At 49.0% G+C, this 14,000-nt stretch overlaps 5 protein-coding genes across 5 annotated transcripts; 4 read left to right on the forward strand and 1 right to left on the reverse strand.

The window, feature by feature from the left end:
• Nucleotides 1-1,102: 1,102 nt before the first annotated feature.
• Nucleotides 1,103-2,175, forward strand: KY384_004321 (uncharacterized protein; the record flags this gene model as incomplete). The annotated part of the gene is made up of 3 exons (XM_044812827.1): nt 1,103-1,207; nt 1,236-1,672; nt 1,728-2,175. The coding sequence occupies 3 exons, from the start codon at nt 1,103-1,105 to the stop codon at nt 2,173-2,175; spliced, it is 990 nt and encodes a 329-aa protein (XP_044670247.1).
• A 105-nt stretch (nt 2,176-2,280) lies between these two features.
• KY384_004322 (uncharacterized protein) lies at nt 2,281-3,097 on the reverse strand (the record flags this gene model as incomplete). The annotated part of the gene is made up of 3 exons (XM_044812828.1): nt 2,281-2,368; nt 2,430-2,842; nt 2,918-3,097. The coding sequence occupies 3 exons, from the start codon at nt 3,095-3,097 to the stop codon at nt 2,281-2,283; spliced, it is 681 nt and encodes a 226-aa protein (XP_044670248.1).
• A 450-nt stretch (nt 3,098-3,547) lies between these two features.
• KY384_004323 (uncharacterized protein) lies at nt 3,548-5,127 on the forward strand (the record flags this gene model as incomplete). The annotated part of the gene is made up of 2 exons (XM_044812829.1): nt 3,548-3,755; nt 3,806-5,127. 2 exons carry the CDS (start codon nt 3,548-3,550, stop codon nt 5,125-5,127), a joined length of 1,530 nt encoding a protein of 509 aa, XP_044670249.1.
• Nucleotides 5,128-6,982: 1,855 nt separating this feature from the next.
• On the forward strand, nt 6,983-8,062 carry KY384_004324 (uncharacterized protein; the record flags this gene model as incomplete). Its single annotated transcript, XM_044812830.1, has 1 exon — nt 6,983-8,062. The coding sequence occupies one exon, from the start codon at nt 6,983-6,985 to the stop codon at nt 8,060-8,062; it is 1,080 nt and encodes a 359-aa protein (XP_044670250.1).
• A 3,989-nt stretch (nt 8,063-12,051) lies between these two features.
• KY384_004325 (uncharacterized protein) lies at nt 12,052-13,770 on the forward strand (the record flags this gene model as incomplete). Its single annotated transcript, XM_044812831.1, has 6 exons — nt 12,052-12,111; nt 12,161-12,249; nt 12,338-12,471; nt 12,522-12,606; nt 12,660-12,706; nt 12,956-13,770. 6 exons carry the CDS (start codon nt 12,052-12,054, stop codon nt 13,768-13,770), a joined length of 1,230 nt encoding a protein of 409 aa, XP_044670251.1.
• Between the last annotated feature and the right edge of the window lie 230 nt (nt 13,771-14,000).

The following is a 14,000-nucleotide window of genomic DNA, read 5'->3' on the forward strand; positions in this document are numbered from 1 at the left end:
GTGAGGCTCCTAAAGGGTCCTCAGCACATGCGCATGCCTCCCTGAATGGATTGAGGTCGAGATCTGAAGATGAAGCAGAGTGTTTCGAGGCCTGCATGTCTCATACAGGGGGTGCTGCTCGTTTATACATATGGGCACATTGGGTGTGAACGCTGTAGACTGTGAGGCATGTTGATTGCGTATCTGATTGGTGTGACGTGCAGCTCTAACCGCTGGGTTTTCTTTTGGCGTCAATGCGCTCGAGGGGTTGTTGGAACCTAAAAATGGAGCTTTACCTATTCCTAGATCGCTCTGCTATTACTAGTAAGGTGAGTTATTTCAATCGGGCGAAGACCTAGACATCATCAAGCACCCTTTAAAGAATTGACTAGGTATTCGAAGGGTCTGGACTGAGGAAGCGGGAGCCATAGGCAGAATGCATTTTGTATCACGCCTGCGTAGTGCGGAGTATGGACTTATACGTGTTATGCATTAAATATTGAATGCAGGCTTATGCTTCAAGAGCAAGGCTTCTCTGCAATGTAGGCATCGTGATCGGGCAAGCACGTCTCTAATTGTGATCACAATCACTCGCATCACTTGCATCGGCGGATTTTGGCCGTCAGCTTGAAATTGGAACCTACTGGATCAATGGATTCTTGTAGTCAAATCTGTAGGATTCAGCATTGTTATGACTCTTTGTGCTAGCGTGGATGAGCGTCACTTTCCATCCGTGATTTCAAAGATGAATATAAATACCGGAGGATTCCCCGAGAGAATGTGGTGATAACAAGGGGATAGACCTTATGTCCTGGCGCAGGTTGACGTCAGAAGTTTGTTGATCAAACAATAAAAAGGGCGCGATTCACTTCGAGTGAAATACGGCCCAAACAGCTTCACTCCTGCAATTTGCTTTATTCCAGTAAACTTCATCAAAATCTGAAGCTCAACCCTTCTTCATAAGAGGCTCGTGTACACTCTAACATCCAAAGCCAGACGCAAGTGACCAAATTGGCAATGGAATACACAAGGTGGGCGCAAATGAAAGAGAGCCGACGTGTTGCTAACAGGCCGAAGGCTTGGACAGTCCGGCCTGAAGATTTCCAAAATTGTGGTAGGAGCAATGACTTATGGCTCCTCAAACTGGCAACGCTGGGTTCTCGACGAAGAAGCGTCGTTACCAATCCTTGAGTATGCGTACAAACGTGGCCTCAACACGTGGGACACTGTAAGTCATATCGCTCAACCGGACCAAGGAGAGACCAATGACCCTTGAAAAGGCCGACGTTTACTCCAATGGGGAGTCAGAGAAGATCATTGCAAAAGCCATCAAGCAATACAAGATTCCGAGAGAGCGACTTGTCTTGCTCTCCAAATGCTATTTTGGCGTCGCGGATGAAGGCGAGGGTCAGCCTAGAATCGGGCAGATGTCGACGAATGATGGTCCGCTAGTCAATCGCATGGGACTCAGCCGAAAACACATCTTTGATGCAGTTGACAAAAGCGTGAACCGTCTTGGAACTTACATTGATGTGCTGCAAATCCACAGACTCGACCGTGATACACCAAAGGAGGAGATAATGAAAGCGCTCAACGACGTGATTGAATCTGGCAAAGTGAGGTATATTGGTGCCAGTTCAATGGCTACTTGGGAATTCCAATCTCTCCAGAATATCGCGGACAAACATGGATGGTGCTGACATCCCCGTTCCGTCATTGAGGCGAAATCACTAACTCGATTTTCGCAGGCATAAGTTCATATCCATGCAAAATTACCATAACCTACTTTATCGCGAGGAGGAGCGAGAGATGCTCCCGTACTGTCGAGCCACGGGTGTGGGTTGCATTCCATGGTCTCCTGTTGCGCGAGGCGTTCTTACACGACCTTGGGATGAGAGGAGTTCCCAAAGAGAACAGTCGGACAACTTCCTGAAATCCTTAATTCGATCACGAGAGACTGAAGTTGATAAAGCGATTGTCGATCGGGTAGAAGAGGTAGCCAAAAAGAAGCGCATTGGGATGGCTCAGGTGGCGATGGCATGGTCGTTGAGAACACCTGGTGTCAATCCTATAGTGGGTTTGAGCAGCAAGGAAAGAATCGATCAAGCTGTGGAGACGCTGAAAGTACAGCTGACGGACGAGGAGGCCAAACATTTGGAGGAGCCGTACTTGCCAAAGACCGCCCAGGGTTACTAGTGATAGTGTACCTCGACTTAGCGTTGAAAGGGCTTGCTTCGTCTTTAAATGCTACCGACCATAATTTCATTACTAGTACACTCAATCAAGGCTCATGATTTTTGGCTATTTGAATTTCGAGTAAACGACCGCGATTATCAGGATCACTAGCACCGTGATGATTGCAATCGTTATAATCCGATTCGTAGCCATTCTACGTGATCAGTTAGCAGACTTGGCTCTAATGGAGCTCACACTTTCATAGGGGACTATACCTACGAGCCATCCCCCGTAACGTCTTGACACTCCTATCTACGTAGCCCTCAGACTCTAACATCGTCGCCCGCGTATGCTGTATCGTCTCCCTTTGGATCTGTAGGTCTGCTAAAGTACCTTGTCCAATGGCTTCTGTCTCATTTGCTATTCGCTGGCTATCGCGCAGTCGATGACTGCTCCTGTCCAATCTGTCGGTCCCACTGAGAAGCTGTTGCCTCTGCTCTACTTGCTCATCCCGTTGATTGGGATCATCAGTATATCGTGAGCCCAGCAAAGCCGATTTATCTGAGCTAAGAGACTTGAGCTTGCGTTTCAGGCTATCGACATCTGTTTCGTGGTTTCTGAAACGGGAATTTATGGAGGCTCTTGTTGAGGTAGGAATGTTCTGTTTCTCTAGGCGCATTTGATCCAGCTATATTACCATATCGTCAGTATGTCGCATTACTACATATCATGAGCAGCATGAGTACGAAGGAAGGATGCGCACCAACTCTTGTGCTTCTTCCAACGCCCTCTCCGCGAGCCGTACGGCAGATTTTCGTGGTTCGCCGCTCAACTCTTGGATCTGGTCTAGTTTCTGGGAGAGATCGGCTTGTACAAGCTTCAACTCGGCTTCATAGCTACTGAAGAGCTCAGAGCCAGCGTCCGTATCCAAAGGATTCGACATGGTGGGTGGTGGAAGGGTGCCTAATCCGACAAATCGAGAGGGGTTGAATTGTCAATAGTACGTGTGGTGGGTTTGACACATGGATATCTAGTTTAGATATCAGCGGAAGAGGCGATTATTGTTCTGCAAAGCCAGGTTTGCTCAGAAGTTTGTCGCAAGAACGGTAGTAGAAGATGCTACCTGTGGGTGATGTATCTTGAGATACCGGCGAAGTAATTGCTTGGCGTTCGGCCGGATTCAGAGGCCAATCTCCGGGCAACATTTAATGCAGGAACCAAAATTTACATTTTCGTAATCGTACCCCCAACATTTCTCAAGTAAGTCGTCTTGCAAATTTCTCCACTGTATTCATGTTTTGCCACGTTGTGTTTGTATCGTCTTTTCCTGCATTTGAAGTTCTTCATCCAAGACTGCCAAATGTACGCCGTTCTTCCTTCACTCGTATCTAGAATGTCAAAGAGAAAGAAGATTGCCATAGTAGGCTCTGGCTGCAGCGGGCTAGCAGCGCTATGGGCGTTGAAAAGTACAGAGCATGATGTCTATCTTTATGAAGCGAAAGACAGGTTAGGAGGGCACACGAATACTGTTCCTTTCACGAATGGTGGAAAGTCGACTAATGTGGACACCGGATTCATCGTGCTGAATAGCGCAACATATCGTCAGTCAGCATGATTGTGCCTTGAAAGTGCTTGTGACTCACATCTCTAGCGAATTTCATTGCTTTCCTGAAACATGAGGGTGTTGATACTGTCCCGACCGAGATGACGTTTGGCATCTCTAGAGACAAGGGACTCTTTGAATGGGCGGGAACATCACTGTCTGCAGTCTTCGCTCAACGAAAGAATCTACTAAGCTGGCGAATGTGGCAGATGATATTCGATGTTGTCAGATTCAATCAATTTGCTTTAGACCTTCTTGCTGAAGAAAACGAGAGCGAGCAAGATCCGAGCGGTGCTGACGGCTACGTCTACCCCTTCTCAAAGCCCCACAAGCAGCAAAGCATAGGCGATTATTTAGACGCCAATGGCTATTCCGAGGCGTTTCGGGACGACTACTTAATTCCAATGACAGCGTCCGTCTGGAGTACCAGTCCTGACAAAGCGTCCTTGGAGTTTCCTGCTATCACGCTTGTCCGCTTCATGTGGAATCACCATCTGCTGAATACTGTTATGGCTCGTCCAACGTGGATGACCTTGCCTGGAGGTTCCCAAAAGTACATAAAGTCAATCATGAGCGGCTTTCCAGATGATCACGTGTATCTCAGCACCCCAGTGCGTTCAATCATTAACGTTGCTGGAGACTGTGTCTCGATTGAAACGTCGGACGGCGCCTATAGAGTCTTTGATCATGTCATCCTAGCCACACATGGAGACACCGCCGCTTCCATCATCTCTCCAGGTGCAACAAGCGAGGAGAGAACGATCATGGCTGGTTTCAAGACAAGCAGGAACACAGCAGTCCTTCACTCGGATCTGTCTCTCATGCCAAAGCGGCGCATCGCTTGGTCTTCTTGGAATTACATCACTACCTCTCCTTCCCCAAATATTCAGCCAAGTATTTGTCTCACTTACGATATGAACATTCTCCAGCACATTCCTGCTGCAGATTTTGGCAACGTTCTAGTAACTCTCAACCCTCTAGAGCCGCCAGCCAAACATCTCACCCAAGGAGAATGGACATATCACCATCCTCTGTACAATGAAACCGCCATTCGCTCTCAAGATATGCTACCACGAATCCAAAACGTTCGAGGCATCAGCTATGCAGGAGCATGGACAAAGTATGGTTTTCATGAAGATGGATTCAGCAGTGGCTTGAGGGTTGCAATGGAGCATCTTGGAGCAGAATTGCCCTTCGAGTTCGTCGACTCAACTTTTTCTCGTGGGAGACGACCGTCGCTCAGCTGGGCTGACTTCACATTGAGAGTCGTCATCAACGCAATTCTCGTTTTAGTTACCATGATCAGCCCGCTTTTAGGGCTCGTTAGGCGCCATTTTCGTGGCTTCGAGAAGCGCAAGAAGATATCTTGATGATTGCTCACTTACTGTGGCTCTATGCCTAGTGACTGTTGCCTCATGTGATGATACTCGTTTCAAAAGGCTTCTGCAGCAATAATCCAACTGCTGCAGGCCCCAGCAACAACCCCCACAACATTCGCATCGTCGCGGGTCTTGAATGGTACGTTTGTCCACTGCATCTCAAAGACTGTACACGCAACTTCGAAGCCCAGCTGTCCATGCTCATTGCCTCCGCAGCTCCAAATGGTGCCCTCAGCCGTTAGAACAAGCAATTGATCGAAACCCAAGGCCACATCAACAATATCCACGCCTCCTTGAATGTCGACTACTTTAATGTCATCCCCTGGATCTGGCAAGGCAGTGATCTTTCTCGCCTCTCCTGCTCTGCTACCCCAGATATACAGATCCATTTCTGCCGAAAGCGCCGCACCGACCCACTCACACATAACGATCTTCGCAATCGCAATGCCACCCAATGACATCGCGTAGCAAGGCAGAGCAGCTGGAGCATTGGCGTGAGACGATCGTGCTAACAACGCAGGTTGTAAGTGTGATCCGAATGTCAGCAGATTTCCATCTTCAAGCAAAGTCACGAAGGCTGTTGCACCAGCTTGTAACGATTTTACCGGGCAAGATAGCGGGTGAGACGTATTCGGCGCACCGCCGTCTATGAACGAGCGGAAGGTTAAGAATGTTTGAAGCTGATACCGGTATTGCCCGGGATGAGGGATGTTGCAGATGGAAATGCAAACTTCTTCGTTGCCTGCAATGATCAAGTGGTCGATCCTCATGACTTGATTGCCCTGTTGCGCACGCCATGAGCCTTCAGGCCATCGGTGTTGTTCAAAACGCAGCGGATCGTCTCGCAGCAATAGCAAGCCACCTTCACTCAACGCGCCTAAAACTCCACTCACATCGCCGAATACGCAAGACACATCTCTCACTTTGACGCCGGCTGGCAAAACAATGCAGCTAGGCTCTGTACTTTTACTGGGCCGAAAGCCATAATGCCACAGTTGAGAACCCTGCTTGATGACGGTGGCGCTCCATAACGAGGCTAGAACCTCAATTGCTTCGTCTGTGTTCAGGACTTGGCTAAAGGTACAAGTCGCGCGTTTTGCAATTGACCGTGAATGAGGCCGAGAATTAGATAATTGCACAGATGAAACCGGAGGTGGGGAGATTGATGCTGGAAGCTGAGAGTGTGCATTAAAGCCGGCTGCGTAGAGTTGCATTGTAAAATTCTCGAGATATGTCACACCTGCGTTGACAAGATGTGCATATCTACTTGTCCTATCATGATATTACAGCTTAAGCTGCGTTCTGCATTGCACGACAGAAAGCTACCCTGACATTTCGCCGATTTTTACTTCGTTGTCCTTTTGAATGTAACGGAGACTCTGCAACCTGAGCACCTCGTCATGCACAGTTGTAAGCAGGCAGACTTGCTAGGTCTGAATTCTGTGGCTTCATTCCGATTGGCAACTGTTGCTTACTCATTCTACAAGCCAATCAGGGGGCTCACCACCGCCACCGGAGGGCTTCAGCTCGCACCGGGTTGGAGCACCTGAAATAGAATTGCTTCTGCCTTGGACTACCTTACGTACTTCCTGCCATTCTTGGGTCTTGATGGAATTGTATTTCCAAAGAAGGGAATGTTTACTCTATTGTTGGTGCATTGACGGTTTGTGAAAAAGCAATGAACGCGATCGCAAGAGGCCTTTCCAGGACCCCCGTATTCAGCGAGTTGAACGTTTTCTTTACTTTCAATGGTGTCTTATTAAGTAGTAGACCAAGTGCTTGAATGCGCAGTCTTGCTTCTTGAGTAGCTTTCGTTCATTTTCTTCGCGCGAACATATAATAGAATATGAGTGAGGATGGAAATTCCGCATCCCAACATGTGGAGGCTCCAATCCTCGACGAGACCTCGAATAGACCAGAAGTCTCATCAGACGCAGCCAGTCCTGTCAATCGCAACGTCCACAATCTGCGACTTGACACAAATCAGGAAGAGCCGTCGCTGAAGTCAGAGACATCTAGCATCGTTCCGACGAGTGCGCGACTAAGCATCGCCACAACGCACCACGCAATCAACCTCGAGAGTAGCAGCGAAAATGTGGGTGCAATGCTGGACAGTATCCTGGCGAACCCAGGTTGGAATGTTGGACGGGAGCGGAGGAACTCGATGTTCAGCATGCGCAGTCTACAGCCGACGCTACCGCCATATGAGGAATATCGTGGCCATGTGGCTGGACAAGCTGGAGAAGCTGGCCCGTCAAATCTTCGGCAGGAAGCTGGCATGAATCGAGTTACTGATCAGAAGCGGCCTGTCTCTCCTGATGACCATGAACGGGAAGTGGGAAACATGTCCAGGGAAAATGAAACACTGCCCAGTATCGATGCTGACCCCGAAGTTTCATTGACGGCCCATTATAGTCGTGTAGTCCGTACTCTCGACGAGAGGTACACAGATGAATTGGAGCGCCGACGCCAGGAAATAGAGAGATTGCAATCGACCCATACGTCGCAGCTCGCGCAAATGCGAAACGACGTGGATGCTGTGTATCGTATTGAATTGAGGAAGCGCAGCCAGGAAACAGAAAGGGTGAAGGAAGAATTTGCCTCAAGGGCTGAAGAACTTGTACGTGATGCATTGAAGAGGGAAGAAGGGAGTAGAAATCTAGTCAGCCAAGTGAACTTCGAAGCTGAGCAACAGATGCAGGAGTTGCGTGAGCAGCACATGCAGGAGTTGCAGAGGGAGAGGAATGCTGTTGAAGACGTCTGGGAGCGTCGATGGCGGGAGCGCATGAATCTACTGGAAGAAGAAAGGACTAGAAGCATTCGCAAAAGGGACGAGAAATGGCTGTCCTTCATACAAGAAAGACATCCTCAAGCGGTCGATGCTGCAAAGTCAATGCTATGGGAACTTGCTGAAAACAATAAGTGAAGACTTTGACCTGAGTCACCATAATGAAAGCATTCAGGCCGAATTGAGAGATCATTCAACGTCCGCAGACTCATCAATTTATTTCGAGCTTTGCTCGTGCTGCAACGTCATCGCTGAACTCACGTCACGCTGAGTATCCACTGGATCGATGAGGCGCGTTGTCATTTAAGCTCCAGAGGCTATGAAGAGCTGAAGTAGAGCCTTAGCGGCCGAATCCGACTCACATGTGTGTTGGATGGACGAAGCTTTGTTGGGTACGACTAGCCCAGTCAATGGCATTTGTCATTGGGCTACCAGTCAAATCCTCTTTTTGCAATTTGGAAAGTTGACGGACTCGAGATGGTGTTAGTGGATCCTTTTGCGCGTCTGGCTTGAATGTACTCCTCGAGTGATCGATATCGCAAGCCCCATGACGAGATGGCGATGTCGCGTTGAAACGTTCAACTCATGTCCGAGCTCCATCAGATCTCAACGAGCTGTAGGCTAATCGTGGCCCGTGCATCATCCTCAGATCTACTAATTTAGCCACGGAGATGTTCGCCCTGCCAGAATCACCTTTGTCACTCACCAAACCATCTGATGGTGGTTGAATGATTGGCGAAGCAGACGGTTCGAGGGTCATGGTCCTATTGATACAACGGAGGCGAAGGATGAAAGGAGTAAGACACCTTAGGCCTAAAGGTTAGGAAGCGGCTACGAATAGCCCCGTAATCACGTCCCAATCTTCACGCGATCCCATGTGGTCATGGCCAGGGGAGCCCTTGCACTGGCGAAGCTTAGGTGATCTGTACCATGGTACGTTGCGGCTACAGCCCGCCCGGATTTCCGTTACCGATATCCGGGTCAGCTTGCTTGTTGTCTGATGTGGGTGCTGTATCTGGTGTATGGTACAAATAGGTATGACCGAATACAGTCCTGAGAGCCAGGCATTGCGAAGCTTTCGAAGCGCCACCAGTGCCACCGGCCGAAAGGTTGCACTATAGCTCCGAGGAAGCCCAATAATAATGCCATACAATTATTGCTCTCTAATCTTTTTGCGAGTTTGAAAATACGCCGTGGTCTATGCACCTTCACAGACTCCGGTGCCGAATAAACATCGAAGTCGATGTTGTTTGCAGTGTGCTCGGATCAGTATAGTATCTGACACGCCTAAAAGGCCAGTTGAAGCGAAGTTCAATCGTTCCACGAGAAGAAGATTCAACGTCAGGCTCAAGCTCTGTCCTAACGTCATGCAACTCCTCGAAGTTACCAGTGAAAACTTTCCAGACTCAAGCGAAAGCGTAGATCCTTGACCTCCTCGAATTGTGCGCACTCTGGAGTTTGGAGTCTGGTGTGCCCTACCGCGAAGACTTGCCCCGTTAGCCCCCAACCTGCTTTAAAGGCTTCTGTCAAACGTGCATACCCTTTAGTATAGCCATCTCTCCTCGATTGCTGGGATCCCATGCTTGGAAAAGGATCGTCGATAGACCGATCCTCCAAGCCAATTCGGGCATCCATTATTATTATTGAAGTGGTGAAGGTCAGTAGCAGACCTCTCGCCTATACGTAATTTCGCTTTCAATTGAAAGAAAACCAGCATCTAGGCGAGCCGGTGGGAAGTAAAGTACACGATTGGCCCTCTCCAAGACCCTTTCCAAGGGCCATGAGCTGCCCTCACGTCATCCAGACAATGCTACTCGAGTCCCTTGATAAATTGATGTGCACAATACATCTTGATTCACCATCCATCCCTCTTGCAAAATTCAACTGTATCATCTATGAAGGGAAGAACAGGTCTTTTGGTACCTGGCCCTGGAGTAACCCTTCGTAATTTCTTTGGTGCCAATAATGACTGAGAGGCAAATCAACCCGAGAAATCTTTGGCGAATGCTCATCCTGATTGGGATACAGCTCCAAGCCACGCTGACGCCTCCTGAAGGGTAAGAGCAGGTTTAACCCGGCTACGCAAGCGATGTCCAGTCGAAGCGACACCGCCATTGCCAAACGACGGCTAGGCGAGCGAGCTAGGCATGCATCGCGTTCGTCTGACCCGCATCCAACGGTGTGCACGAGGACCAGCTTAACCTTTGCTTTGGTGCAAGGGGCCTGCAGTGGTGCAGGCATGCAGCCGATTTAGCGCGGCACAACAAGGAAATTCCCACCTCACCCGTCTTCCAACCAGGTCATCGGGTTCGAGTCGTTCGTCCAGATGGCGTAGCCACTGTTATTCCACTGCTCATGTAGCGCGGGTGCTGAGGAGCGGCGACCATTTTGCACCAGGCACTCGGACATGAGCGCTATCCAAGCTGCGTCATTACTCCCCCGTTTAAGCGATTCAGGAGTTGTAGCCAATCCCTTATCAAAAGCCAGCCTCACCACAGCAGCACGTCGAAGGGTGTGGCAGCGGCAACCGGTGTCTTCCGTGCAATATCCAAGTGGACTCAGTGGAGGCGCATGGACGTCTGAAATTGGTAACATGCGTCACTGACGGTTCCTTCCCCATAAATAGTGACCTGAATATGATCGATGATGTCGGTGCTCCAAATCCTAAAGCATTTCTGACCAACTGTGCGGGAAGCCAAACTTAGCGGTTGGAAGTTGGGTTTGCTGGTGGTAAAGACTGTGCTTATTTCTTGTGTTGTGCAAACTTCTCCCTTCTCCCAAGCTCGTCAGAAGCATCTCACGAAGAAAACTGCAAAGCCCGGCCAATCCATCATTCCGTACTTTACATCGAAAGTGTGAAGATACCAGAACGGACTAACATACCCAGTCAGCAAGGCACGGATCACTGGCGTCTTGAACAGGCTTGAGATTCGTCAACGTTGCCTCATTCGATTACGGTGTCGCTGCACTTCTTCCTGGGCTAGACATTGATCAAGCGCAACAATCTCATTGGGGAAGCTCGCCGTCAAGATCACGAAAGTACCAGCAGAGCTGTCTTTCAAAGGACATAGTGCAGTCCGAAGATGGGAAGTTAATCTTTAAGGCTCAACGATCTGTGCGGGAAGTAAACTATTCTCTTTGTCGTCCTGACCATTGGGACTGCTTGCTACGACATCAAGACCACAAAGGGAACCTCGGTTGATTCTGTCCGATAGCCTCCGAAGTAAAACTCCGCCGTCTGGTTCTGAAGATCTACAGCTATCGTTCAGCAGACGCCGGTCGCGATCTCGCCACTGCTTCTCCGGAAATAAGGCATCAGCACGAACTCGACAAGTATAAGCCGTCGCCATCGCATTGAGAGCAGTGAACTCTGTTATCCATGTGTGATTGCTTGATAGACTGAAGTTGAACGTGGTCCGTGAGCAAGTAGGAGAAACTTTGGTGGCTCCTGCTTTACCTTTCTGGTGTTTGGCCAACTAACTTAACGCGGCAAATGAACCACAAAATACCAGCGAGATACCAGCCTCTCGCTATTGCACCTCTGGACAAAGCTTTTTCTCTTCTTTGGTCTACCAGGTCAGGCATTGATACTGAAGTATCAGCGTAAAACTTTTGCGAAAAGACGAGCCTTAGCATAGGCAAAATCACATAGGCAGCTTTATCGCTGGGTGATGGGAATGAGACGTCTACATCAGCGCCTGGCGCCTCATCATCATTACTACACCTTTGAGGCTCCACAACTGAAGAATTTGACGCCTTCTGAACTCTGAAAATCGTCAAAGACGCTCTTTTGGCCAGCTTTCTGATCCGAATCCACTTCGTGAACTAAAAGGTACGACTTAGGCGACGTTTGTTTACATATTTCCAAACAAAAACCAGAACACTAAGTATTCCCTAAACTTCAAGCTCACTAAATCCATGCCTTGGACTCCTTGAGAGCCAGGGAAACAAGCCGTGGATTTCCAGATACGTACCGCAATATCGCTCTCACGGCTCTGGCAGATGACCACTCGGTACTCATGAACAGTCCGCCCCTCTTTGAAGGCCTTGTGCGATTCGATAGGTACGAATCGAGCTTCTGAAAGGAACCGCCGCGTGTCGCTTTCCCTTCAGCTCGGCAACTAACGATGCATGCCCCCAGCGCTGATTACGATCTCTATATACGCCAAGAGCCAGAGAGGGCCAAGGTTTGTCATGGTGTAAATGACAAAGGTAGTGCGCTTATCTCCCTGGTAGACGATAGCTGACACCGTCCCAGACCGTAAAACAATTGATCCGCCTCCCGCAATTCAACTCCAACATATCGATCCTAGTGATCCCTCACAGTAAGTGTCGATCTACAACTGACGGAAGCATCTTCGCTCACAATACAAGGAATTATCTTCAGAGTCCGTACTTCTTCATGACATGTAGCCTGATAGACCAGGATCTTGGTAAGCATGGCAAAGTATCTGCTGGGTGTGAAGATCCAAACGCTCCACCTCAACCTGCATTACTTGGCATGCTGGTTTCTTCCCTTCACAGACTGAAAGACACGAATAATTTGGGTACGCAGCCCTGATCGGTGTCCTCAACGCTGCTCCTGACAAACATCTAGATGCTGGCTTCTTCGTTTTTGGTGATCTTTCGGTTAAGCTAGAGGGGAAATTTCGTCTACGGTTCAGCCTTTTCGAGATTAAAAAGTCAGCAATACCTATTGGAAAATCGAGTGCTTATCTAATTCTGCAATGAACAGTGGCCAGGCTGAATACATTAAATCCGTCAACTCTGCGGTATTCGAAGGTAATTAGTATCCGATCTGGAGACTCGGACTATCTGCTTACCGAGAAAGTGTTTCATGCCAGGACATACCCAGGAACATTGGAATCCACTGTCCTGTCCCGCTCTTTTGGCGATCAGGGGATAAAGTTGAGGATCAGAAAGGAGCCTCGTATACTGGGGTAGGTGTGTATACTGCTTTTCCCCGAAGTCGCTAAAGAGTGATAGCAAGCGGCCCGCTCAACAGGCAAGTCTGCCTTCAACGCCTTTCAGCCAAGAAAGCAGCTCGAGATCATTATCTCGCCAAGAAGGATCTACACTTCAAAGTCCAACAGAACAGGGTAGCGCGTTTGCCACGAGTCTTCGAGATTCGAATTCTGGGTACGCCGATCGGACCTCAAAACGACACAAGTAATTCCAGAGACGATCGTATTGTACAAAAAGCTGACTCGAAGTTTTTAAGGTATACTCACAGTGGAAGTACGTCCAGCGATTTGTATGCAAACCAATTTCGCCAAACCATCCCCCCATCTTACCAATCTTCCTCATACCCACAAGCGACGCAGCAGCATCCGATGTTTGCACATCAACTTTCCTTTGGTCAGGAGCGAATGGAACCCTCGACCTCGATTCAATCCGAAGTAGCCGATTCCCCTAGCTGGCTTGGTCTCTCTGCGCAGCAACAGCAACAGTATGGACGTCCGCCAAGCTTCATGCAATATGAACCTACACACCCACCGGTACCTCCAGAAAGACAATTGCCATCTTCCACACCAGCAATATTTAGTTTTGGAGGGGGTCATCAACGAGTGCTAGAGCAGGGCTCCTATGGCTCAGAGCCAGGTCAGCCGCAGTATTGGGACGAGCAGCGACATGTGGTAGGTCGAAGGTCTAGCTATGGTACTCAAGACAATTACCCGCAGCTTCCATCAAGGACCTTGCCCGCACCAAGTCAGCCGGTAGGCAGCGCGTCGAACCCAGGTTCCCACACGGCTGGAGGGCCACCAGTAACCTCTGCAGGCTTTGAGCGGGGCATGGGTGCATACCAAAATAGTAGCTACTACCCAGGGCAACCACCTTTCCGTTGAGCACTAACTACAAAATTTGCCCGTTTTGCACATTGACGATCTGACGAATTTCTTATGCATGCCAAAAAGGCAGATTATCCGATGAAAAGCGTACAGAGTCACCGACTGCATAGCGTGGCGATTGGTTAGAAACCTTAGCCGAAGCCATTGGAACAAAAGGATGAAGAAGTGAGAGAATGATTTGAACGAGACAGAAAGCCAACCACTGCAAACGTGTTGGCCTCATGAGA

This window comes from Bacidia gigantensis (assembly GCF_019456465.1).
Source record: "Bacidia gigantensis strain McMullin 20006 chromosome Unknown contig_231, whole genome shotgun sequence".
Taxonomy (NCBI): domain Eukaryota; kingdom Fungi; phylum Ascomycota; class Lecanoromycetes; order Lecanorales; family Ramalinaceae; genus Bacidia; species Bacidia gigantensis.